General features: G+C 48.2%; 2 protein-coding genes across 2 annotated transcripts in view; both read left to right on the top strand.

Annotated features, from left to right (window-relative positions):
- The window catches only part of snx17 (sorting nexin 17), a 649,426-nt gene that overhangs the window by 562,607 nt on the left and 61,353 nt on the right, over nucleotides 1-25,466 (top strand). The gene's annotated exons all lie outside the window — the stretch shown is intronic.
- On the top strand, nucleotides 2,402-21,646 carry LOC121548476 (flocculation protein FLO11-like). The gene is made up of 4 exons (XM_041859899.2): nucleotides 2,402-2,560; nucleotides 5,022-5,133; nucleotides 19,111-19,374; nucleotides 19,668-21,646. The coding sequence occupies exons 1-4, from the start codon at nucleotides 2,534-2,536 to the stop codon at nucleotides 21,230-21,232; spliced, it is 1,968 nt and encodes a 655-aa protein (XP_041715833.2). The 5' UTR covers nucleotides 2,402-2,533; the 3' UTR covers nucleotides 21,233-21,646.

Raw genomic sequence — 25,466 nt, forward strand, 5'->3', positions numbered from 1 at the left:
ATTGAGTCATTGTTCCTAAGCCTGCCTTTTAAAACCTGTCTCAATGTTCAAGTGTGCAAAAAGCAATAACTACAATCTTAATTTTTATCTATTGCATGTAGTTGGCTTTGGCAGATATGTTCATGCTTTCTGAAAGAGAGGGGTTGTTTAATGTCCCAAGTCCCTACACATTGAAGAGGTGTAAACCTGGATACAGTACAGTACACACCAATGTAGACCAAGTTAGTTATCCAGTGGTGGTAACTTAGCAGTTATTTCACCACCATCATCACCATCACCACCACCATCATCACACCACCATCATCACCACCATCATCACCATCATCACCACCATCATCACCATCACCACCACCATCATCACACCACCATCATCACCATCATCACCATCACCATCACCATCATCATCACCATCATCATCATCACCATCATCACCATCATCACCATCACCACCATCATCACCTTACCAGGGGTTCCGGCAATGGCTAACAAGATGAGTTTAAAAATTTTTAAGGCATTTTGACGCGGTTTACCTGTTCATTAAAAGTTAATGTATATTTCGTACATCTCTTTTATCACTAAGTAATCACCTTTTACCATTCAGCCAGGGCAGTGGTTGAGTAGGTGTTAGGACAGGCAGCACCTACATTTTTAAACAATCTCCTTCTAAAGGCTGGTTTCCACAAAACACAGGTTGAAGCTCACGATCTCCTAATAATTCTACAGAAGCTTCAGAGAAATGACTGTGTGGACTTAAGAGCTTCAGTCCGTAATTCAAACAGCAACAAACGTCTTCTGATGGGATACGACAGTTGAACAAAGCTCATGGGGCATTTATGAGTGATATTCTTTAAGAATCAAAGGCAATATCATTAATCTAAAAGTCCCAAAATAGATGTAGAAATCCCAGATTTTCTCTTTAACTACACAGGTTTCTTCTGCAGCCCGAGGCCCTTGCAGACCCACCATGGACAGCCGGAGGCCCTTGCAGACCCACCATGGACAGCCGGAGGCCCTTGCAGACCCACCATGGACAGCCGGAGGCCCTTGCAGACCCACCATGGACAGCCGGAGGCCCTTCCAGACCCACCATGGACAGCCGGAGGCCCTTGCAGACCCACCATGGACAGCCGGAGGCCCTTCCAGACCCACAATATAATTGCAAGAGGCTGAACATATAAAATCCACAGAGGAACCTTTGACTGAAAAAACATGACAGAGCTCACTTGCTGTCCTTAGAGCTGATAACGATGGCCACAACATCAAAAGACGTGTAACTGTATGGATTTTAGTCAGGCAGGAACACACAGCACTGAATGAGAGAACATCTGACTTGGAAAGTTCTCCATTAATCAGACACCAAAAAGTAAATCTTACATTCATCATAAACATTCCTAGTTTATATTTCCACCTATTGTATCTCTGTGTTTACCGGTCTATATTTCCAAGATGCATTAAGATATCCTAATGCCATTTGTGTATGTAGGGCAGACAACTGTCCACTTCTATTCCACCTTGTATAATATAATATGCCATTTAGCAGACGCTTTTATCCAAAGCGACTTACAGTCATGCGTGCATACATTTTTTTTGTGTATTGGTGGTCCCGGGGATCGAACCCACTACCTTGGCGTTCCAAGCGCCGTGCTCTACCAGCTGAGCTACAGAGGACCATATTGTATCAATATCAGAGCTTGCAATATTGGGTTTCATGAGTTTATGTGGGGCGGCAGGTAGCTTAGTGGGTAAGAGCGTTGTGCCAGGAACCGAAAGGTCGCTGGTTCTAATCCCCGAGCTGACTAGGTGAAAAATCTGTCGATGTGCCCTTAAGCAAGGCACTTAACCCTAATTGCTCCTGCACTTTTTGAGTTTAGTGGTTGTGTCACAATATCTATAAATTGAACCACTTTTGAACTATCCGTTTCATAAATGGGAGACATAAGAGATGTGGAAAAACATGGTTTTGTTTTGTTGTACCTTGGGTAGTGGTATCTAAAAAGTTTGGAGGCCTTGCCACTAGCCTACATATCTAGACTAGAAGAGGGTGGTCAGCAAATGATCTGTGTTTCATATTTAATACATTTTGGGGATTCTTGAAATTTGATAAGGGAATATAATTTTATTGAAAAATGCTGAAAAGCATGTTTGTTGTTGTTACAATCATGAGCTAAATGTAATTTATTTGTTGTACTGCTAGTGGAATAAACGTCATATTTTCTTTTCAGATATTCTGTAGCGAAAATGTTTCACTCAGCAGGTCAAATTGCATTAGGTCAGTGTAATATTTTTCCTCGCTAAAATTCAAGTTGGGCTTGTTGCAGTGTAAACTGACCCAATATCCGCATTTACAACCGCTCAATGCGAAAGCGCTCTACTCTACTGAGTCTGCGCAGTATGTCGCTAGCTCCGTAAATATGGCGGTCGGAAAGTGAGACGCCTCAAGGTACAACAACCCAGCCTGAGCCGAAAACCACCTCCACAGGGGCCGAAAGGAGACGTAGCTATAATAGATAAACCAACATGTCTCGGCACAGAAATGTCCGAGTCTACAACTACGATGAAGGTTAGGTTCTGTTATTGTGCTACTGGCGGTTTTGGACCCTTCGACGCAAGGCCTGAAGTCATTAGCTAGCTGGTTAGCTAATTTAGCTAACGTTAGCTGGCTGGCTAACGTTAGCTTGAAAAGCATGTAATTATTGCTGTGGTGTCCTATTCGGGATGTCACTTGAAATGGGTGCCACAGCCTAGCCGACTAAACTCAACGATTTAGTGTGGGCAGACTGGAGCTCAGACGTCACATAAAATAAAGTACAAAATAAATACAATTAAATAATGCTTTCAGCACCAAAAGAATAGCCAGCAATTACACAGAACAATGTCGTGTGTAATTGCAGGCTATTCTTTCTGTGGCAATGTAGTTAATTAGCATAGCGAGCAAGCTTGGACAACTATATCTTTAACCATGTGTCAACGGTATTGTTTAACTATCTAATGTATCTAACTTCCTTTCAATGTATTTAACCATCATGCTAGTTTACCAATGAGGTAACTTTACAGCTGTAGCTATCAAGCTGCCAATGTTCCAGCAACTGAAGCTGGTTGGGCATTGTGTTAACTAGCCAGTTATCTGACTAACACAACGTTGACAGTTTAGCCAGCCAGATCTAGCCGTCATTGATTGTAAGAAAAATGGTTATGTTGTAACATTTGGTAAAGGCCAAGTTCACACTGTAGCCAGCCAAGGCAGAGTTGCTGACGAGGCAGAGTGACAGCCATCAGCACACCCTGCGTGTGTCAAAAGGACGAACAATGTATTATGGACTCACTACCGTAAGTCAGTCTGGATAAGAGCATGAAAATGGGAAAAAAAAAAAAAAAAGCTGAAATGTCTTGAGTCAATAAGTATCCAACCCCTTTGTTATGGCCAGAATAAATAAGTTCAGGAGTAAAGATGTTCTTAACAAGTCATAATAAGTTTCATGGGCTCACTGTGTGTGCAATAATAGTGTTTAACATTATTCTTTAAATGACTACCTCATTTCTGTACCCCACACATGCAATTATCTCTCCGTCGAGCAGTGAAATTTAACCACAAAGACCAGGGAGGGTTTCCAGTGCCTCACAAAGAAGGGCACCTATTGGTAGATTTAAAAAAATCAAAAAGCAGACATTGAATATCCCTTTGAACACGGTGAAGTTATTAATTACACTTTGGATTGTGTATCAATACACCCAGTCACTACAAAGATACAGGCGTCCTTCCTAACTCTGGTCCTCTGTAGCTCAGCTGGTAGAGCACGGTGCTTGTAACGCCAAGGTAGTGGGTTCGATCCCCGGGACCACCCATACACAAAAAAAATATATTATGCACGCATGACTGTAAGTTGCTTTGGATAAAAGCGTCTGCTAAATGGCATATTTTTTTACATTAATTTTTTTAACTCAGTTGCTGGAGAGGAAGGAAACCGCTTGGGGATTTCACCTTGAGTACAATGGTGACTTTAAAACATTTACAGTGTTTAATGGCAAATCCAATACAACACATCACTGAGTACCACGCTTCATATTTTCAGGCATAGTGGTGGCTGCATCATGTTATGGGTATGCTTGTAATCGTTGAGGACTGGGTAGTTTTTCAGGCTAAAAAATATATGGCATGGAGCATAGGTAAAATCCTAGAGGAGAACCTGGTTCAGTCTGCTTTCCATCAGACAATGGGAGATGAATTCACCTTCCAGCAGGACAATAACCTACAATACCAGGCCAAATCTACACTGGAGTTGCTTACCAAGAAGACAGTGAATGTTCCTGAGTGGCCGAGTTACAGTTTTGACTTAAATCTGCTTCAAAATCTATGGCAAGACCTGAAAATGGTTGTCTAGCAATGATCAACAATCAATTTGACAGAGCTTGAAGAATTTTGAAAAAAAATAATGGACAGATGTTGCACAATCCAAGTGTGGGAAGCTCTTAAAGACTTACCCAGAAAGACTCACAGCTGTAAACGCTGCCAAAGGTGCTTCTACAAAGTATTGATTCAGGGGTGTGAATACTTAACGTAAATGCGATATTTCTGTATTTCATTTTCAATACATTTGCAAACATTTCTAATAACATTTTTTCACTTTGTCGTTATGGGGTATTGTGTGTTGATGGGTGAGGGAAAAAATAATTAATTTAATCCATTTTGAATTCTGGGTGTAACACAACAAAATGTGAAATAAGAAGAGGAATGAATACTTTCTGAAGGTAGTGGTATAATAACAGTAAAATAAACTATTGACATGTTGAATGAGACTTTAGTAAGATGTCTAACACCCTACAGTTAAACATTTAGTCCCTCCCTCCTTAGTGATTATTTAGAAGATTCCAGAATGTCATATTTGAACATTATATTTCAGACTACACTTATGACACAATGTATATATATTTTTTCAGATCATGTCTCTATACCCTGATGTTGTTGTGATTGGCTCCTGAGTGTTCCGTTGTGTGTGTGTGTGTGTGTTCTGTTGTTTCCATAGCGGCCCAGTTCATCTACTCGTCTCGGCAGGAGAGGCCCAACATGGAACCACCCCAAGAGGAAGAGGTCACCTCCCCCACCCTCCCCCCACATCCTCAACCCCCTTGACCAAGGTACGCTGACTCATTTTTTACATTTTGGTCATTTAGCAGACGCTCTTATCCAGTGCGACTTACAGGAGCAATTAGGGTTAAGTGCCTTGCTCAAGGGCACATCAACATATTTCTCACCTAGTCGGCTCAGGGATTCGAACCAGCAACCTTTCGGTTACTGGCCCAACACTCTTAACCGCTAGGCTACCTGCCGCCCCTGATCCCACCCTCACACACAACCTCAACCCCCTTGACCAAGTTACCCTGACCCCTAACCTCTGACCCCACCACCCTCACCCTCCCATTCCTACTCGATCACCAAACATGTATTTACAAAAACAACAACAATAAAGCCTTGCGTCCCTATTTATTTATTTTAATTTTTTGTTTGGCGCGGTTGACGGTAGGTGCACTTGATTCAGCAGCCCTGGAAAGCCAAAAGTGTTCCCATGTTTAACCATTTCATGTGTCTGACGGTTGAACTCTGCCTACCCGGCAGGCCCGGAGAGCAAATCAAGTGCACCTATAGGCCTACCGCTGGCCAATCAGATAGCTCAGATCAACCGTGTCTGCACAGTTTTCTCGCGCCATAGACTTTAAAAATAAGCCTCAAACACACAGCAAAATTGGTAATGTGAGATTTGAAAACTTTAAAAACCATGACTATAGAGAGACTCAACGAATACAGCAAAGAGCTGCTGTTATTATGAGTAAGTTCTTGTTTACGTTTTTATTCAACACTGTCAACACTTTGTTCAACAGTGTTATAAGCCATAAAATGCGTGTTTCGATAAGCTTGCATTGTTATTATATGCGGCTTGTCATTTTTAATATTGAGGAATATTTCACTTTCTCCGGTCATATGAGTAACATCATGAATTGGTGCTTGAGGCAGAAGTAATGCAGTGCGACTTAAGTTTTTGCCATCAGCTGAAAGACCGTCCCCTTTTCTCAGCAGAGGGAGGGACGGTGAGTCGGGTGAGAGGCTGTCTCACCACTGTTCCCTCCCTCCCTCCCCCAGACTGACTATCAGATGCAGGCCATCAGTCAGCCTCACCACTGTTCCCTCCCTCAGACTGACTATCAGATGCAGGCCATCAGTCAGCCTCACCACTGCTCCCTCCCTCCCTCCCCTCAGACTGACCATCAGATGCAGGCCATCAGTCAGCCTCACCGCTGCTCCCTCCCTCCCCTCAGACTGACTATCAGATGCAGGCCATCAGTCAGCCTCACCACTGTTCCTCCCTCAGACTGACTATCAGATGCAGGCCATCAGTCAGCCTCACCACTGCTCCCTCCCTCCCTCCCCTCAGACTGACCATCAGATGCAGGCCATCAGTCAGCCTCACCGCTGCTCCCTCCCTCAGACTGACTATCAGATGCAGGCCATCAGTCAGCCTCACCACTGTTCCCTCCCTCAGACTGACTATCAGATGCAGGCCATCAGTCAGCCTCACCACTGCTCCCCTCCCCTCAGACTGACTATCAGATGCAGGCCATCAGTCAGCCTCACCGCTGCTCACTCCCTCCTCCAGACTGACTATCAGATGCAGGCCATCAGTCAGCCTCACCACTGCTCCCTCCCCTCAGACTGACTATCAGATGCAGGCCATCAGTCAGCCTCACCACTGCTCCCTCCCCCAGACTGACTATCAGATGCAGGCCATCAGTCAGCCTCACCACTGCTCCCTCCCTCCCCTCAGACTGACTATCAGATGCAGGCCATCAGTCAGCCTCACCACTGCTCCTCCCCTCAGACTGACTATCAGATGCAGGCCATCAGTCAGCCTCACCACTGCTCCCTCCCTCCCCTCAGACTGACTATCAGATGCAGGCCATCAGTCAGCCTCACCACTGTTCCCTCCCTCAGACTGACTATCAGATGCAGGCCATCAGTCAGCCTCACCACTGCTCCCTCCCTCCCCCAGACTGACCATCAGATACAGGCCATCAGTCAGCCTCACCACTGCTCCCTCCCTCCCTCCCCCAGACTGACTATCAGATGCAGGCCATCAGTCAGCCTCACCACTGCTCCCTCCCTCCCCTCAGACTGACTATCAGATGCAGGCCATCAGTCAGCCTCACCACTGCTCCCTCCCTCCCTCCCCCAGACTGACTATCAGATGCAGGCCATCAGTCAGCCTCACCACTGCTCCCTCCCCTCCCTCAGACTGACTATCAGATGCAGGCCATCAGTCAGCCTCACCACTGCTCCTCCCTCCCTCAGACTGACTATCAGATGCAGGCCATCAGTCAGCCTCACCACTGTTCCCTCCTCAGACTGACTATCAGATGCAGGCCATCAGTCAGCCTCACCACTGTTCCCTCCCCAGACTGACTATCAGATGCAGGCCATCAGTCAGCCTCACCACTGCTCCCTCCCCCCAGACTGACTATCAGATGCAGGCCATCAGTCAGCCTCACCACTGTTCCCTCCCTCCCCCAGACTGACTATCAGATGCAGGCCATCAGTCAGCCTCACCACTGTTCCCTCCCTCAGACTGACTATCAGATGCAGGCCATCAGTCAGCCTCACCACTGCTCCCTCCCTCAGACTGACTATCAGATGCAGGCCATCAGTCAGCCTCACCACTGCTCTCTCCCTCCCCTCAGACTGACTATCAGATGCAGGCCATCAGTCAGCCTCACCACTGCTCCCTCCCTCCTCCAGACTGACTATCAGATGCAGGCCATCAGTCAGCCTCACCACTGCTCCCTCCCTCAGACTGACTATCAGATGCAGGCCATCAGTCAGCCTCACCACTGTTCCCTCCTCCCTCCCCCAGACTGACTATCAGATGCAGGCCATCAGTCAGCCTCACCACTGCTCTCCCTCCCCTCAGACTGACCATCAGATACAGGTCATCAGTCAGCCTCACCACTGCTCCCTCCCTCCCCTCAGACTGACTATCAGATGCAGGCCATCAGTCAGCCTCACCGCTGCTCCCTCCCTCCCCAGACTGACTATCAGATGCAGGCCATCAGTCAGCCTCACCACTGCTCCCTCCCTCAGACTGACTATCAGATGCAGGCCATCAGTCAGCCTCACCACTGCTCCTCCCTCCTCAGACTGACTATCAGATGCAGGCCATCAGTCAGCCTCACCACTGTTCCCTCCCCTCAGACTGACTATCAGATGCAGGCCATCAGTCAGCCTCACCACTGTTCCCTCCCTCCTCAGACTGACTATCAGATGCAGGCCATCAGTCAGCCTCACCACTGCTCCCTCCCTCCCCTCAGACTGACTATCAGATGCAGGCCATCAGTCAGCCTCACCACTGTTCCCTCCCCTCAGACTGACTATCAGATGCAGGCCATCAGTCAGCCTCACCACTGCTCCCTCCCTCCCCTCCAGACTGACTATAAGATGCAGGCCATCAGTCAGCCTCACCACTGTTCCCTCCCTCCCCTCAGACTGACTATCAGATGCAGGCCATCAGTCAGCCTCACCACTGCTCCCTCCCTCCCTCAGACTGACTATCAGATGCAGGCCATCAGTCAGCCTCACCGCTGCTCCCTCCCTCCCCTCCAGACTGACTATCAGATGCAGGCCATCAGTCAGCCTCACCACTGTTCCCTCCCCCAGACTGACTATCAGATGCAGGCCATCAGTCAGCCTCACCACTGCTCCCTCCCTCAGACTGACTATCAGATGCAGGCCATCAGTCAGCCTCACCACTGTTCCCTCCCCAGACTGACTATCAGATGCAGGCCATCAGTCAGCCTCACCGCTGCTCCCTCCCTCCCCCAGACTGACTATCAGATGCAGGCCATCAGTCAGCCTCACCGCTGCTCCCTCCCTCCCCTCCAGACTGACTATCAGATGCAGGCCATCAGTCAGCCTCACCACTGCTCCCTCCCTCCCCTCCAGACTGAATATCAGATGCAGGCCATCAGTCAGCCTCACCACTGCTCCCTCCCTCAGACTGACTATCAGATGCAGGCCATCAGTCAGCCTCACCACTGCTCCCTCCCTCAGACTGACCATCAGATGCAGGCCATCAGTCAGCCTCACCACTGCTCCCTCCCCCTCAGACTGACTATCAGATGCAGGCCATCAGTCAGCCTCACCACTGCTCCCTCCCTCAGACTGACTATCAGATGCAGGCCATCAGTCAGCCTCACCACTGCTCCCCCCCCTCAGACTGACCATCAGATGCAGGCCATCAGTCAGCCTCACCACTGCTCCCCTCCCTCCCCTCAGACTGACTATCAGATGCAGGCCATCAGTCAGCCTCACCACTGCTCCCTCCCTCCCCTCAGACTGACTATCAGATGCAGGCCATCAGTCAGCCTCACCACTGCTCCCTCCCTCCCCTCAGACTGACTATCAGATGCAGGCCATCAGTCAGCCTCACCACTGCTCCCTCCCTCCCCTCAGACTGACTATCAGATGCAGGCCATCAGTCAGCCTCACCACTGTTCCCTCCCTCCCCTCCAGACTGACTATCAGATGCAGGCCATCAGTCAGCCTCACCACTGCTCCCTCCCTCCCTCCCCTCAGACTGACTATCAGATGCAGGCCATCAGTCAGCCTCACCACTGCTCCCTCCCTCCCCCCCTCCAGACTGACTATCAGATGCAGGCCATCAGTCAGCCTCACCACTGCTCCCTCCCTCCCTCCCCTCAGACTGACTATCAGATGCAGGCCATCAGTCAGCCTCACCACTGTTCCCTCCCCCCTCCAGACTGACTATCAGATGCAGGCCATCAGTCAGCCTCACCACTGCTCCCTCCCTCCCCTCAGACTGACTATCAGATGCAGGCCATCAGTCAGCCTCACCACTGCTCCCTCCCTCAGACTGACTATCAGATGCAGGCCATCAGTCAGCCTCACCACTGCTCCCTCCCTCCCTCCCCTCAGACTGACTATCAGATGCAGGCCATCAGTCAGCCTCACCGCTGCTCCCTCCCTCCCCTCAGACTGACTGTCAGATGCAGGCCATCAGTCAGCCTCACCACTGCTCCCTCCCTCCCCTCCAGACTGACTATCAGATGCAGGCCATCAGTCAGCCTCACCACTGTTCCCTCCCTCCCTCCCCTCAGACTGACTATCAGATGCAGGCCATCAGTCAGCCTCACCACTGCTCCCTCCCTCCCTCAGACTGACTATCAGATGCAGGCCATCAGTCAGCCTCACCACTGCTCCCTCCCTCCCCTCCAGACTGACTATCAGATGCAGGCCATCAGTCAGCCTCACCACTGCTCCCTCCCTCCCTCCCCAGACTGACTATCAGATGCAGGCCATCAGTCAGCCTCACCACTGTTCCCTCCCTCCCTCCCCTCAGACTGACTATCAGATGCAGGCCATCAGTCAGCCTCACCACTGCTCCCTCCCTCCCCTCCAGACTGACTATCAGATGCAGGCCATCAGTCAGCCTCACCACTGCTCCCTCCCTCCCTCCCTCCCCCAGACTGACTATCAGATGCAGGCCATCAGTCAGCCTCACCACTGTTCCCTCCTCCCTCCCCTCAGACTGACTATCAGATGCAGGCCATCAGTCAGCCTCACCACTGTTCCTCCCTCCCTCCAGACTGACTATCAGATGCAGGCCATCAGTCAGCCTCACCACTGCTCCCTCCCTCCCCTCCAGACTGACTATCAGATGCAGGCCATCAGTCAGCCTCACCACTGCTCCCCTCCCTCCCCTCCAGACTGACTATCAGATGCAGGCCATCAGTCAGCCTCACCACTGCTCCCTCCCTCCCCTCCAGACTGACTATCAGATGCAGGCCATCAGTCAGCCTCACCACTGCTCCCTCCCTCAGACTGACTGTCAGATGCAGGCCATCAGTCAGCCTCACCACTGCTCCCTCCCTCCCCTCAGACTGACTATCAGATGCAGGCCATCAGTCAGCCTCACCACTGCTCCCTCCCTCCCCTCAGACTGACTATCAGATGCAGGCCATCAGTCAGCCTCACCACTGCTCCCTCCCCCCCCCAGACTGACTATCAGATGCAGGCCATCAGTCAGCCTCACCACTGCTCCCTCCCTCCCCTCCAGACTGACTATCAGATGCAGGCCATCAGTCAGCCTCACCACTGTTCCCTCCCCAGACTGACTATCAGATGCAGGCCATCAGTCAGCCTCACCACTGTTCCCTCCCCAGACTGACTATCAGATGCAGGCCATCAGTCAGCCTCACCACTGCTCCCTCCCTCCCCCCCAGACTGACTATCAGATGCAGGCCATTATTCTACTCAATCAGCTGTGCCTCACAAGTAGTAAAACCAATGATCAATTAGCAGTGTCATCATATACCTACAAAATGCTATTTTACGTTTAAGTTTTCATAACTTATTTCATCTGTAGCCTACTAATAAACTGCATGGTTTCCCGACGAGTCGTAGTGGGAGGACCACACAACGTCATCGCGTGACTCCAAGTTTACCACGATATGATGGTTGTTATATAAATATTTGCGCGTACAGTGCATTCGGTATTCAGACCCCTTCACTTTTTCTACATTTTGTTACGTTACAGCCGTATTCTAAAATGGATTAAATGAATAAAAATCCTCATCAATCTGCACACGATACCCCATAATGACAAAGCATCAACAGGTTTTTAGAAATGTTTGCAAATGTATTACAAATACAAAACAGAAATACCTTATTTACATAAGAATTCAGACCCTTTGCATTGAGACTCGAAATTGAGCTCAGGTGTATCCTGTTTCCATTGATCAACCTTGAGATGTTTGTACAACTTGATTGGAGTACACCTGTGGTAAATTCAATTGATTGGACATGATTTGGAAAGGCACACACCTGTCTATATATAGGTCCCACAGTTGACAGTGCATGTCAGAGCAAAAACCAAGCCATGAGGTCAAAGGAATTGTCCGTAGAGCTCCGAGACAGGATTGTGTCGAGGCACAGATCTGGGGAAGGGTACCAAAACATTTCTGCAGCATTGAAGGTCCCCAAGAACACAGTGGCCTCCATCATTCTTAAATGGAAGAAGTTTGGAACCACCAAGTGTCTTCCTAGAGCTGGCCGCCCGGCCAAACTGAGTATCTGTGGAGAAGGTCCTTGGTCAGGGAGGTGACCAAGAACCCGATGGTCAGTGGCTCTGTGGAGATGGGAGAACCTTCCAGAAGGACAACCATCTCTGCAGCACTCCACCAATCAGGCCTTTATGGTAGAGTGGCCAGATGGAAGCCACTCCTCAGTAAAAGGCACATGACAGCCCACTTGGTGTTTGCCAAAAGGCACCTAAAGAACTCTCAGACCAAGATTCTCTAATCTGATGAAACCAAGATTGAACTCTTTGGCCTGAATGCCAAGCGTCACGTCTGGAGGAAACCTGGCACCATCCCTACGGTGAAGCATGGTGGTGGCAGCATCATGCTGTGGGGATGTTTTTCAGCGACAGAGAAACGGCGCAAAGTACAGAGAGATCCTTGATGAAAACCTGCTCCAGAGCGCTCAGGACCTCAGACTGGGGCGATGGTTCACCTTCCGACAGGACAATGACCCTAAGCACACGGACAAGACAACGCAGGAGTGGCTTCGGGACAAGTCTTTGAATGTCCTTGAGTGGCCCAGCCAGAGCCCGGACTTGAACCAGATCGAACATCTCTGGAGAGACCTGAAAATAGCTGTGCAGCGACGCTCCCCATCCAACCTGACAGAGCTTGAGAGGATCTGCAGAGAAGAATGGACTCCCCAAATACAGGTGTGCCAAGCTTGTAGCGTCATACCCAAGAAGACTCGAGGCTGTAATCGCTGCCAAAGATGCTTCAACAAAGTACTGAGTAAAGGGTCTGAATAATTATGTACATATGATATTTCAAAAACCTGTTTTTCTTTGTCATTATGGGGTATTGTGTGAAGATTGATGAGAAAAAAAAACAATTTAATCCATTTTAGAATAAGGCTTTAACAAAACGTTAACGTTTTAAAAAGTTAACGGGTCTGAATACTTTCTGAATGCACTGTAAAAGTGTTTCCTCTGACATTTCTCGCATAATTCATTTTACCGACACAAAAAGATCTCCCCTTGTCTAGCGTATTTTGTTTTGTCGACATTTGGAAAGTTTAACAAATTACATTTTTCCATCAGCCTGTTGTGAAAACATTTATCCGACGTATTCACATTAAAAGCTTGAATGGAAACCTGGTCACTGAGTACCACTGTTCATATTTTCAAGCATGGTGGTGGCTGCATCATGTTATGGGTATGCTTGTCATCGGCAAGGACTAGGGAGTTTTTTAGGATAAAAAGAAACGGAATAGATTTAAGCACAGGCAAAATCCTGGCGGAAAACTTGGTTAAGTCTGCTTTCCAACAGACACTGGGAGACAAATTCACCTTTCAGCAGGACAATAACTTAAAACACAAGGCCAAATATACACTGGAGTTGCTCACCAAGAAGACAGTGAATGTTCCTGAGTTGCCGAGGTACAGTTTTGACTTAAATCTGCTTGAAAATCTATGGCCAGACCTGGGGCTGTGGCGGTCACGAAATTTCGTCAGCCGGTGATTGTCAAGCAAAAATAACTGTCGTCTCACGGTAATTTACCGTTAATTAACATAAACACATTTAGCATCTCATGGCTTCCACACAAAGCCAACAAGCCACTGATGCAGACCTTTTTGGAACATCTACGTTTTTTAAAAGTCTTAATAAATCCATGTAAAAAAATCCATGCCTTTTGCGGCCAGTGGCCGTTGTGCCTTTGAACCGGAGTGCTGCGTTGTGCCCTTCTCCCGGATTGCTGCGTGCTCCGAAGCACCTCTCACTCACATGGCTCTCCATCACGTGATCGGGTCTTTCTCACAGGCTACAAGTGAAGACAGACACTTCGGGGACGCAACTGCGCGCTTCCTTATCCAATTCCGAGGTGCATATTGAAGATATTGGAAGAACTGTCCACATTTACTTTTCGTCAGCCAACAAGATGAGTAGGCCTAACGAACAGCAAAAGCACTAGCCTGTGTCAATCTACTATCCCCCATAGTACAAATGTTGACCTATTCTGTGCGAGAAATAAATATTCCAAACATAGTCTGGGACAGTTGTGGGATGCGATATATCCCACATTAATGCAACCACTAGCATCAAAAAAACGTTTTTACGCAATGAGGCTGACGCAACAGATCAGAAAGTTTAGCTTAAAATGTTGATAAACTATTAAGCTATTTCTTCACATTATAAGCGCAGCAATGCGTACATGGCAGTAGGCTATAAGCACGACTGTTCCATTAGTGGGAAAACACCATTATCAAAAGTTACCGCAAATGTGATTATCCACATTGGATTTTTATATATTTCTTGTATTTTACCCCCTTTTTTCATCCCAATTTCGATCTTGTCTCATCGCTGCAACTCCCCAACGGGCTTGAGAGGCGAAGGTCGAGTCATGCGTCCTCCGAAACATGACCCGCCAAACCACGCTTCTTATCACCCGCCCGCTTAACCCGGAAGCCAGCCGCACCAATGTTTCGGAGGAAACCCCGTTCACCTGACCACCGAGGTCAGCCTGCAGGCGCCCGGGCCCGCCACAAGGAGTCGCTAGAGTGCGATGAGCGAAGTAAAGCCCCTCCGGCCAAACCCTCCCCTAACCCCCCCCAAACCCTCCCCCAACCCAGACGACGCTGGGCCAATTGTGCGCCGCCCTATGGGACTCTCGATCATGGCCTGTTGTGATACAGCCCGCGATCGAACACGGGTCTGTAGTGACGCCTCTAGCGACGCAGTGACCCTTGACCCCGCGATCGAACACGGGTCTGTAGTGACGCCTCTAGCGACGCAGTGACCCTTGACCCCGCGATCGAACACGGGTCTGTAGTGACGCCTCTAGCGACGCAGTGACCCTTGACCCCGCGATCGAACACGGGTCTGTAGTGACGCCTCTAGCGACGCAGTGACCCTTGACCCTTGCGCCGCTAGGGAGGCCCTGCATGTAATGCTTTTATTATGAAGGTGCATTTTTATGATGAAAATTATCTTCCCCAAACTTGAAACTCACACGCTGCTTATGAATGCCAGTTAGGCTCTACACCCCTTGTAAAGCGGATGAATGTGCTTCATTTTAAGAAGTTATTTGGCCACTTTAGTTGTGATACAAACCTTATCAAAACATACAGTGGGGAAAAAAAAGTATTTAGTCAGCCACCAATTGTGCAAGTTCTCCCACTTAAAAAGATGAGAGAGGCCTGTAATTTTCATCATAGGTACACGTCAACTATGACAGACAAAATGAGGAGAAAAAATCTAGAAAATCACATTGTAGGATTTTTAATGAATTTATTTGCAAATTATGGTGGAAAATAAGTATTTGGTCAATAACAAAAGTTTCTCAATACTTTGTTATATACCCTTTCTTGGCAATGACACAGGTCAAATGTTTTCTGTAAGTCTTCACAAGGTTTTCACACACTGTTGCTGGTATTTTGGCCCATTCCTCCATGCAGATCTCCTCTAGAGCAGTGATGTTTTGGGGCTGTCGCTGGGCAACACGGACTTTGAACTCCCTCCAAAGATTTTCTATGGGGTTGAGATCTGGAGACTGGCTAGGCCACTCCAGGACCTTGAAATTATTCTTATGAAGCCACTCCTTTGTTGCCCAGGCGGTGTGTTTGGGATCATTGTCATGCTGAAAGACCCAGCCACGTTTCATCTTCAATGCCCTTGCTGATGGAAGGAGGTTTTCACTCAAAATCTCAAGATACATGGCCCCATTCATTCTTTCCTTTACACGGATCAGTCGTCCTGGTCCCTTTGCAGAAAAACAGCCCCAAAGCATGATGTTTCCACCCCCATGCTTCACAGTAGGTATGGTGTTCTTTGGATGCAACTCAGCATTCTTTGTCCTCCAAACACGACGAGTTGAGTTTTTACCAAAAAGTTATATTTTGGTTTCATCTGACCATATGACTTTCTCCTAATCCTCTTCTGGATCATCCAAATGCACTCTAGCAAACTTCAGACGGGCCTGGACATGTACTGGCTTAAGCAGGGGGACACGTCTGGCACTGCAGGATTTGAGTCCCTGGCGGCGTAGTGTGTTACTGATGGTAGGCTTTGTTACTTTGGTCCCAGCTCTCTGCAGGTCATTCACTAGGTCCCCCCGTGTGGTTCTGGGATTTTTGCTCACCGTTCTTGTGATCATTTTGACCCCACGGGGTGAGATCTTGCGTGGAGCCCCAGATCGAGGGAGATTATCAGTGGTCTTGTATGTCTTCCATTTCCTAATAATTGCTCCCACAGTTGATTTCTTCAAACCAAGCTGCTTACCTATTGCAGATTCAGTCTTCCCAGCCTGGTGCAGGTCTACAATTTTGTTTCTGGTGTCCTTTGACAGCTCTTTGGTCTTGGCCATAGTGGAGTTTGGAGTGTGACTGTTTGAGGTTGTGGACAGGTGTCTTTTATACTGATAACAAGTTCAAACAGGTGCCATTAATACAGGTAACGAGTAGAGGACAGAGGAGCCTCTTAAAGAAGAAGTTACAGGTCTGTGAGAGCCAGAAATCTTGCTTGTTTGTAGGTGACCAAATACTTATTCTCCACCATAATATGCAAATAAATTAATTAAAAATCCTACAATGTGATTTTCTGGATTTTTTTTTCTCAATTTGTCTGTCATAGTTGACGTGTACCTATGATGAAAATTACAGGCCTCTCTCATCTTTTTAAGTGGGAGAACTTGCACAATTGGTGGCTGACTAAATACTTCCCCCCCCCACTGTATAGGCCTATGGGCTAGGCTACATGAGGTGTGCGACTATGATTCGAAAAAGTAAAAAAACAAAGGCATTGTTTCTTGCCTTAAGCATCATTCACAAGTGATAATATATAATTCACAAGTGATAGGCTAATACTGTCACCCATCACACTATTCTTGATTTAGTCTTTTCTTCACATATACTAAATAATATATGTATGAAATTAGTTTTGATTTAGAATGGACCGTTATCATGCACCTGTCTTGGGGCAGAGGGGAAAAAATACATGTAATCTATGCACTGAAATAGCGAATGGAGGACGCTTTTCCCGTGGTTCATTTTCATGCCAGCCAGGTAGACTATACTCCTGTTTCAAAGAGAAGCAATGTGCTTAATATTAGGAAAGATGAGAAATAAATATGGTAGGCCTAGCCTACAGAAAGCTGATGGATCATCCTCTTTTTAATAGAGGCCATCACTCTGTTTTCTCAGGCATTTGCATAGCCTATAGAAATGTTGCGCAACATGTGCCCATGGACTCCCCCCCCATAAAACAAATAAAAAGAAAGTGGTTATCCCACTGGCTATCATAAATTGAATGCACCAATTTGTAAGTCGCTCTGGATAAGAGCGTCTGCTAAGTGATGTAAATGTGTTTGATTAGATTTTCGAATACATTTGCATTGACATCAGATTAGAGGGACAATAGAGTGCTGAGTACCAGGCAGTTAGCAAGGTTGCTAGGTTACTAATGACCAGCAGCAGCATCAGAGCTTGGAGTAGCCTAGTTACCGTGACTAAACGGTCATGTGGAATTTGACTGCCTTCATGACTCGTGACCACCGTTGTGGCGGTAATACGGTCACCCCCACAGCCCTAGCAAGACTTGAAAATGTTTGTTTAGCAATGATCAACAACTCAGTCGGGGTCTCAATTTACTGAATAGTAGAATACACAAGGTGCAATTTGTCAATGTGTTTGTGCATCAGCAGTTTGTATTATGTCAGTCACGGATAGTCACTCAATTAGCCCGTGTCAGCTAACGTTTTTTTATTTATTGGTAAATTAGTCTAGCGGCCGGCTATTTAAACGTAGTAATCATGGGTTGAATTCCCGGCCGGTGGGCCACCATTTTGATTTTGTTAGTCTCACTCAGATATCAGATTAAAAACTCCAAATATTTCTCTCCGCCCTACGGCGAAATCTCCGCCCCGTAGCAAAATGTGTGGAATTGCCGCAAACATGCTTTTAAACGGCCAACATTTTCTATACGCCCCATGGTAAAATGTGTAGAACTGCACAAAATTAACTCTAAAGCGTCATTATGAGTTCAGATTTTTTTGTAGCCCCTTTCAGAGTTGTCCATCACTGCCCTATACCGAGGTACCCTAACCTCTAAACCCTACCCCACCCACGCTACCTCCCCCACCTCCCCCACCCTACATCCCCCACCCACGCTACCTCCCCCACCTCCCCCACCCTACCTCCCCCACCCCACCCACGCTACCTCCCCCACCCTACATCCCCCACATCCCCTCACACACAACCTCAACCCCCTGAAGGTAGAGTTCCACTCATTCCACTGAAGGTAGAGTTTCTGTGGGTTTGCGCTCCTCCCTTGTACTTGATTGATTAATTAAGATCACTAATTAGTAAGGAAACTCCCCTCTTGTTGTCTTAATTGAAAGGAAAATCCCAAACCATCAGACACTAGGTCCTGCATGGAATGAGCCTGACACCCCCCTGATCTAAACTAAATATGATCTATGATATTGACAAGATAACCGAGTGACCCGCTCTAAGATAACCGAGTGACCGCGCTAACATTGGAGATGCATGTCCTCTAATGATTTGAAGGCAGGCGAGATCAGGTGGGACCATTCTAGCCAATGTTAGAGCAGTTACGCAAGTGAACAACAGTGCACAACTAAGTCGTTTTTTCTCAAAGTTGCCAGAATGCCTCGTGCATCCCTTTATATCAGTACATTGGTAACAGCAGAAATATTATGAAACTTCTATTCGATCAAATAAGCCTCGCGTAATTCGACACTCTCTCATAGACCTCCGTGCTAAAAAGGGCTTTTCTCACGCAGACAGATTTTGATCTTGGTTCTTCCTAGACCAAGGTACACACACACACACACACACACACACAGAGAGAGCTAACCCTGTGTGTTTGTGCATGTCTTTGTGTGTGTGTTTCTTGTGAGGTGTTTGTTTTTGAAGCTTTTTGTATCCCTGAGTGTCCAATTGACATTTTAAAATGTTTGAATCCTTCTTGACTGTAATGTAATACTTAAAATGTCTGTGTGTGTCTCCACAGGCAAGCTGTACTCATGTCTGGACCAGATGCGTGCGGTGCTGGGTGACACAGTGCCAGAGTCTGTCCTTACCCAGGCTGCCTTGCAGTGCGCCTTCGACCCCCAGAGAGCCCTGGACACCATCCTATCAGACGAGAGCACCGGTGCACCGCCCACGTCCGCTAAGACCCATCGGGACGCACCACAGCCCCAGAGAGCCAATAAGGAGATGGCAGCAGCACCGAGATCCAATCAGGAGGCATCATCCACCCCACGACCAGAGAAAGGTATGCCTGGACCCCAGCAGCAGGGATGAATGATGATCACCCTTTGGCTTACTTATTTATTGTGTTTTGTAAATTCGGATTTGACCCTTAGCGTAAATGACACAGGGATGTAATTGTTGATGAAGACTGTAAAAGTTATCGTTAAAGAAATGCACCAATATTCTCCTCCAGCTTCTTCACTCTGAACACATTGTAATGAAATGTTTTTCATTCCCTTTCTCTCTCTCTCTCTTATGTCCTGACCCACTCACCCCATCATCCTCCCCTCCTCTCTCCACTCTTCGCAAGGTAAGGAGCCTGCCTGTCCGACTCTCACTCTGACAACGTACCCACACCAACACACACACCAGCTATACGTCCATCTGCCGATCCTCTGAACCTTAGTGACCTCCTAGCTCGGCCTGTGAAAGGTCGCTGTCATGACACCCACGACCTCTCCGCTCCTCAAGGTGTTTCGTCTCTGAACAGCAGTTCCGCAAGGCCCTTGGCAACAGTTGCCGCGGCAGGGAGCAGCAGCAGCCTAGCCCAGCTGATGTCTGAGCATGAGCAGAGGAGTCAGGGTTCTGGTGTCCCCTCACTGTCCTCATCTCCACTGGCTGCTCTCTCCGGCCTCTCATTGGGCACTCTAGCGTTGTTAAACTCCGCCCCCCTTGCTACTGCGCCCTGCATCGTAGCCCCTCCCCCCGGCCACCTTGTCTCCTCTTTGGGCAGCTTGTCCTTAGGCAACCCCAAACTGACAGCTCTGGGCGCCAATCTGGCCCCTCCCTCCTTCGGCAGCCTGAGCTCCGTCCTCCAGAGCAGCCGACCAATGGAGATAGGGGCTGGGGGAGGGGCTAAGGGGGCGGATCCCAAAGGAAGCCCGTCATTGGCTGAGCTGATCCAGGAACATTCCAACAGCAGCCCCACCCTCTACAGATCCCTCCCCGGTCTCCAAAGCAACAGCTCAATCCCTGTTGCCCACGGCAACACATCTCAGACCGCCGCCGGACCAGCTCTCACACGCTGCCTGTCCCAGCGCAAGCAGCCCCCAGAACCTCTGGACACACACACACTCTCATTCTCCCGTCCGCACACACACTCTTCCCCCCAGCCCCAGGTCACTACAACACCAGAACGTCCCGCCCTGTCTCTGTCTCAGTCGGCCTCGCGCCGTCAGGCCGGCCACACGCTCCCCCAGCCAGTAAGCACGGTGCCGGCAGCAGACCCAGACAGACAGCAGACAGAGGCAGTACCTCCTTCAGTGGGGGCGCTCTCTCATCTAGCCTCTCAGCACCACACCAGAACGTCCTCCAACACCCCACCACCACTGTCCCTCGCCGCACTCCTGTCGCCAGGGAAACCACAGGTTGCCATGGTATCGGCAGGAAGTATCCAAGAGGGTGGAGTCAGAGACAAACCCCGCCCCCTTTTGTCACCTGCTCCCCTGAGTCCCCTCCCACCATGGGGAGGTCAGAGTGTTGATCTAAGCGCGCTCATGGCCCAGTCGTCCCACGGTGGAGTTTTGTCCGCGCGTCGCCGTGACAACGGCCTCTCCTCGCCGTCCACGGTCGCCATGCGGTCCGACCGCCACGGTTCCTCTGTGTTCGCTCCACCGTCCGTCTTCGCCCTGACTCTGTCGGTGCGTGCGCCCAGCAGGGGGAAGAAGAGGAGGAGGAGGATGATGGTGAAGGCTGTGGGAGGTCAGAGGTTAGAAGTCAGAGGAGGGGGTCACCCTGCGTTTCTGTACGGAACACAGACCCAGCTGGTCAAAGCTAAAGAACAGACGCCTCTCTTACCCATAACCCCTTTCACCTTCGACACACCCTCCCCCGACGACGTCGTACGAGCGAATCAGAAGAAGGCCTTCACCCGCGAGTAAAGGTCACTAAGGAAGTGGACTATCTGTCGCTAGGCTATCTTGCAGGTCCCAAATGGCTCCCTATTCCCTATTTAGTGCACTACTTTAGACCAGAGAATGGTACCCTATTCCCTATATAGTGCACTACTTTTGTCTCTGGTCAAACACAGTGCACTATATAGGGAATAGGGAGCCATTTGGGATGCGGCCAAGGTGCATGGATCGAAGAACAACGACATGGCGGTTGGAGGTTTAGAAAAGAAAGTACATTTTAAAAACGGCTGTTTGAAAGTCATCTGCGAATTGTATTGAGAAATGTAAAAGCGTTTTTCCTACTTGTAGGCTAGTTAAGATTTTGCTCACACTTTATTTGGATAGTCCAATTAGTCCATCTGTAGATGGTCATGCTATCAACAAACTATCTGTTGATAAGCAACTGCTTGCTAAGGTTAGGATTAGGATTAGAATAAGGGTTAGGGTTAGAATAAGGGTTAGGATTAGAATAAGGGTTAGGGTTAGAATAAGGGTTAGGGTTAGAATAAGGGTTAGGATTAGAATAAGGGTTAGGATTAGAATAAGGGTTAGGGTTAGAATAAGGGTTAGGATTAGAATAAGGGTTAGGATTAGAATAAGGGTTAGGATTAGAATAAGGGTTAGGATTAGAATAAGGGTTAGGGTTAGAATAAGGGTTAGGATTAGGATTAGAATAAGGGTTAGGTTTAGAATAAGGGTTAGGATTAGGATTAGAATAAGGGTTAGAATAAGGGTTAGGATTAGGATTAGAATAAGGGTTAGGGTTAGAATAAGGGTTAGGATTAGAATAAGGGTTAGGTTTAGAATAAGGGTTAGGATTAGTAGATAGTTGACATGTTACTGATAGTCTGTAGATGGTCTACAGACTATCCAAATAAAGTTTTACCAAGATTTTTTGTACATATCTTTTTTATTTTTATAGATTTGAGTCTGATGGCTTTTTATTGGATTTTGTATGATTCTGTCATCTTTTTTTTTAAGGTGAATCTCTCTTTTTTAGCAGTGGCTCTTTTCTAGAAAGATGAGAAATCCCTTCATTTTTCGAAGGAAGGAAAGAAAGAAACAATTGAGGTTTGTGTGTCTGCAGCTGTGCAGCTGCTGTTGGAAATATGGATCACCTTAACCATTGTTCTGGTTCACCACCGTGTGTGTGTGTGTTTGGAGGGGGAGATATTTGAGTTTAGAGGACACCTGGAGTTTTTCCCACGTCTGAAACACACACACACACACACCCACACACAGTCACACACAGACTAATAGCTTTAATGGTTTGCTAAATACAAGGTAACAAGGTATTTTAAGAGAATGATCTTAATTATGACATGAAAGCACTAATTAAATAAAAACTAAAAACTGAATGTGTTAAACTGACTGCCTTTTGTCCATCAGAATAATTGACTTGTTTAAGCTTTTAAGGTCACACTGGGAAACACTGGTCTGTTACCAGGATTTCTACCATTTAATTCCCACTAGCTACATACTTCACCACTATTTACAAAAAACCACCTTAAACCACCTTTTGAAGTATTCGAAAGTAAACTGTCACACCTTACATGCCACCAGGTGCATGGAGAGAACGTGTACTAAAATCAAAATAAACTCCATCACATCTTGATGCTTCCAACAATTTAAATGGATCTATTTACCAATATTTCGGTCTAAAGTGATTTTTCACCAGAAGCTAAAAGCTGACCGTCTGTACTTTCCCCTTAACCAGTTAGTCTTGTGTCTTCCATGTCACATCTGTTTTCCCTGTTCCATGATTTCTATCAGGTTGAGGTAAAGATATGACAGTTAGCTGAGTGATGGTCCCTCAGGGGTAGTTAGCTGAGTGATGGTCCCTCAGGGGTAGTTAGCTGAGTGATGGTCCCTCAGGGGTAGTTAGCTGAGTGATGGTCCCTCAGGGGTAGTTAGCTGAGTGATGGTCCCTCAGGGGTAGTTAGCTGAGTGATGGTCCCTCAGGGGTAGTTAGCTGAGTGATGGTCCCTCAGGGGGTAGTTAGCTGAGTGATGGTCCCTCAGGGGTAGTTAGCTGAGTGATGGTCCCTCAGGGGTAGTTAGCTGAGTGATGGTCCCTGGGCAGGGGTAGTTAGCTGAGTGATGGTCCCTCAGGGGTAGTTAGCTGAGTGATGGTCCCTCAGGGGTAGTTAGCTGAGTGATGGTCCCTCAGGGCAGGGGTAGTTAGCTGAGTGATGGTCCCTCAGGGGTAGTTAGCTGAGTGATGGTCCCTCAGGGGTAGTTAGCTGAGTGATGGTCCCTCAGGGCAGGGGTAGTTAGCTGAGTGATGGTCCCTCAGGGGTAGTTAGCTGAGTGATGGTCCCTCAGGGGGTAGTTAGCTGAGTGATGGTCCCTCAGGGCAGGGGTAGTTAGCTGAGTGATGGTCCCTCAGGGGTAGTTAGCTGAGTGATGGTCCCTCAGGGCAGGGGTAGTTAGCTGAGTGATGGTCCCTCAGGGGTAGTTAGCTGAGTGATGGTCCCTCAGGGCAGGGGTAGTTAGCTGAGTGATGGTCCCTCAGGGGTAGTTAGCTGAGTGATGGTCCCTCAGGGGTAGTTAGCTGAGTGATGGTCCCTCAGGGGTAGTTAGCTGAGTGATGGTCCCTCAGGGGTAGTTAGCTGAGTGATGGTCCCTCAGGGGTAGTTAGCTGAGTGATGGTCCCTCAGGGGTAGTTAGCTGAGTGATGGTCCCTCAGGGCAGGGGTAGTTAGCTGAGTGATGGTCCCTCAGGGGGTAGTTAGCTGAGTGATGGTCCCTCAGGGCAGGGGTAGTTAGCTGAGTGATGGTCCCTCAGGGTATAGCTGAGTGATGGTCCCTCAGGGGTAGTTAGCTGAGTGATGGTCCCTCAGGGGTAGTTAGCTGAGTGATGGTCCCTCAGGGGTAGTTAGCTGAGTGATGGTCCCTCAGGGGTAGTTAGCTGAGTGATGGTCCCTCAGGGGTAGTTAGCTGAGTGATGGTCCCTCAGGGATATAAACAACACGTCAGTCAGGTTTCTGTCATGGCGATCATAATAGCAACAGGTTTTAGAAATGATACACATCTTCCATGGGAGTCGGTGGAAACGCTATACGTCTTCCATGGGAGTCGGTGGAAACGCTATACGTCTTCCATGGGAGTCGGTGGAAACGCTATACGTCTTCCATGGAAGTCGGTGGAAACGCTATACGTCTTCCATGGGAGTCGGTGGAAACGCTATACGTCTTCCATGGGAGTCGGTGGAAACGCTATACGTCTTCCATGGGAGTCGGTGGAAACGCTATACGTCTTCCATGGGAGTCGGTGGAAACGCTATCGTCTTCCATGGGAGTCGGTGGAAACGCTATACGTCTTCCATGGGAGTCGGTGGAAACGCTATACGTCTTCCATGGGAGTCGGTGGAAACGCTATACGTCTTCCATGGGAGTCGGTGGAAACGCTATACGTCTTCCATAGGAGTCGGTGGAAACGCTATACGTCTTCCATGGGAGTCGGTGGAAATTGTGTGTGTGTGTTACAGAGATGATATCTGAATGTAAGGATGTGTGTTATGAGGCTGTGTGTGGTCTGTGTCCAGCTGTCCGTCGCCAGCTCAATCTGTGCTCTTTAGATTGATAGCTAGCGTGGGTTGCTGCAGGAAGACAAAATGTCACAGCACTCATCTGCACACACACACACACACACACACACACACACACACACACCACCTGATCACTTTGCTCTTCTGTCTCTCGCTCTTTGCTCCCTCCCACCTACGTAGGAAAAAGTGATTGTGTGTCGATGACTTTGAAAGATCAAGTCGTCGTCTTTGGTCTTGTCTGCAGTCTTGGTTTTGCAGAATGATGTCTGGTGTCGCATCTCTACAGATCCGTAGGAAAGAGTAGCATCACTCCTGCCTGCAAGAGGTCAAGAGATGAAGGGTAGAGGCATCGGACTAAGTCTGCGTCTCAGATGGCATGCTGTTCCCCATAGGGCGCTGGTCCAATGTAGTGCCATCTTGTACTAAGACTATATGTTTGAACAGGTGGTAGCCCTCCTAAACTTCCCAAACCACTCCTCAATACCCTGAATTCAACACATGTAAATATTTTATTCAAATAGGTAAGCAGATCCTAAATTACTACGAGGGGTGTCGTTGATGACGTGATGGGTTTGTTAGTGTTACAGCAGTTTATTACTATACCTTCCTCTGCCACAGCCTTTACTGCCCCCTAGTGGCAGGGAGGGAGATTACAGTCAAGATTATCATAGATA

The sequence above is a fragment of the Coregonus clupeaformis genome, chromosome 33, assembly GCF_020615455.1.
Source record: "Coregonus clupeaformis isolate EN_2021a chromosome 33, ASM2061545v1, whole genome shotgun sequence".
Lineage (NCBI taxonomy): Eukaryota > Metazoa > Chordata > Actinopteri > Salmoniformes > Salmonidae > Coregonus > Coregonus clupeaformis.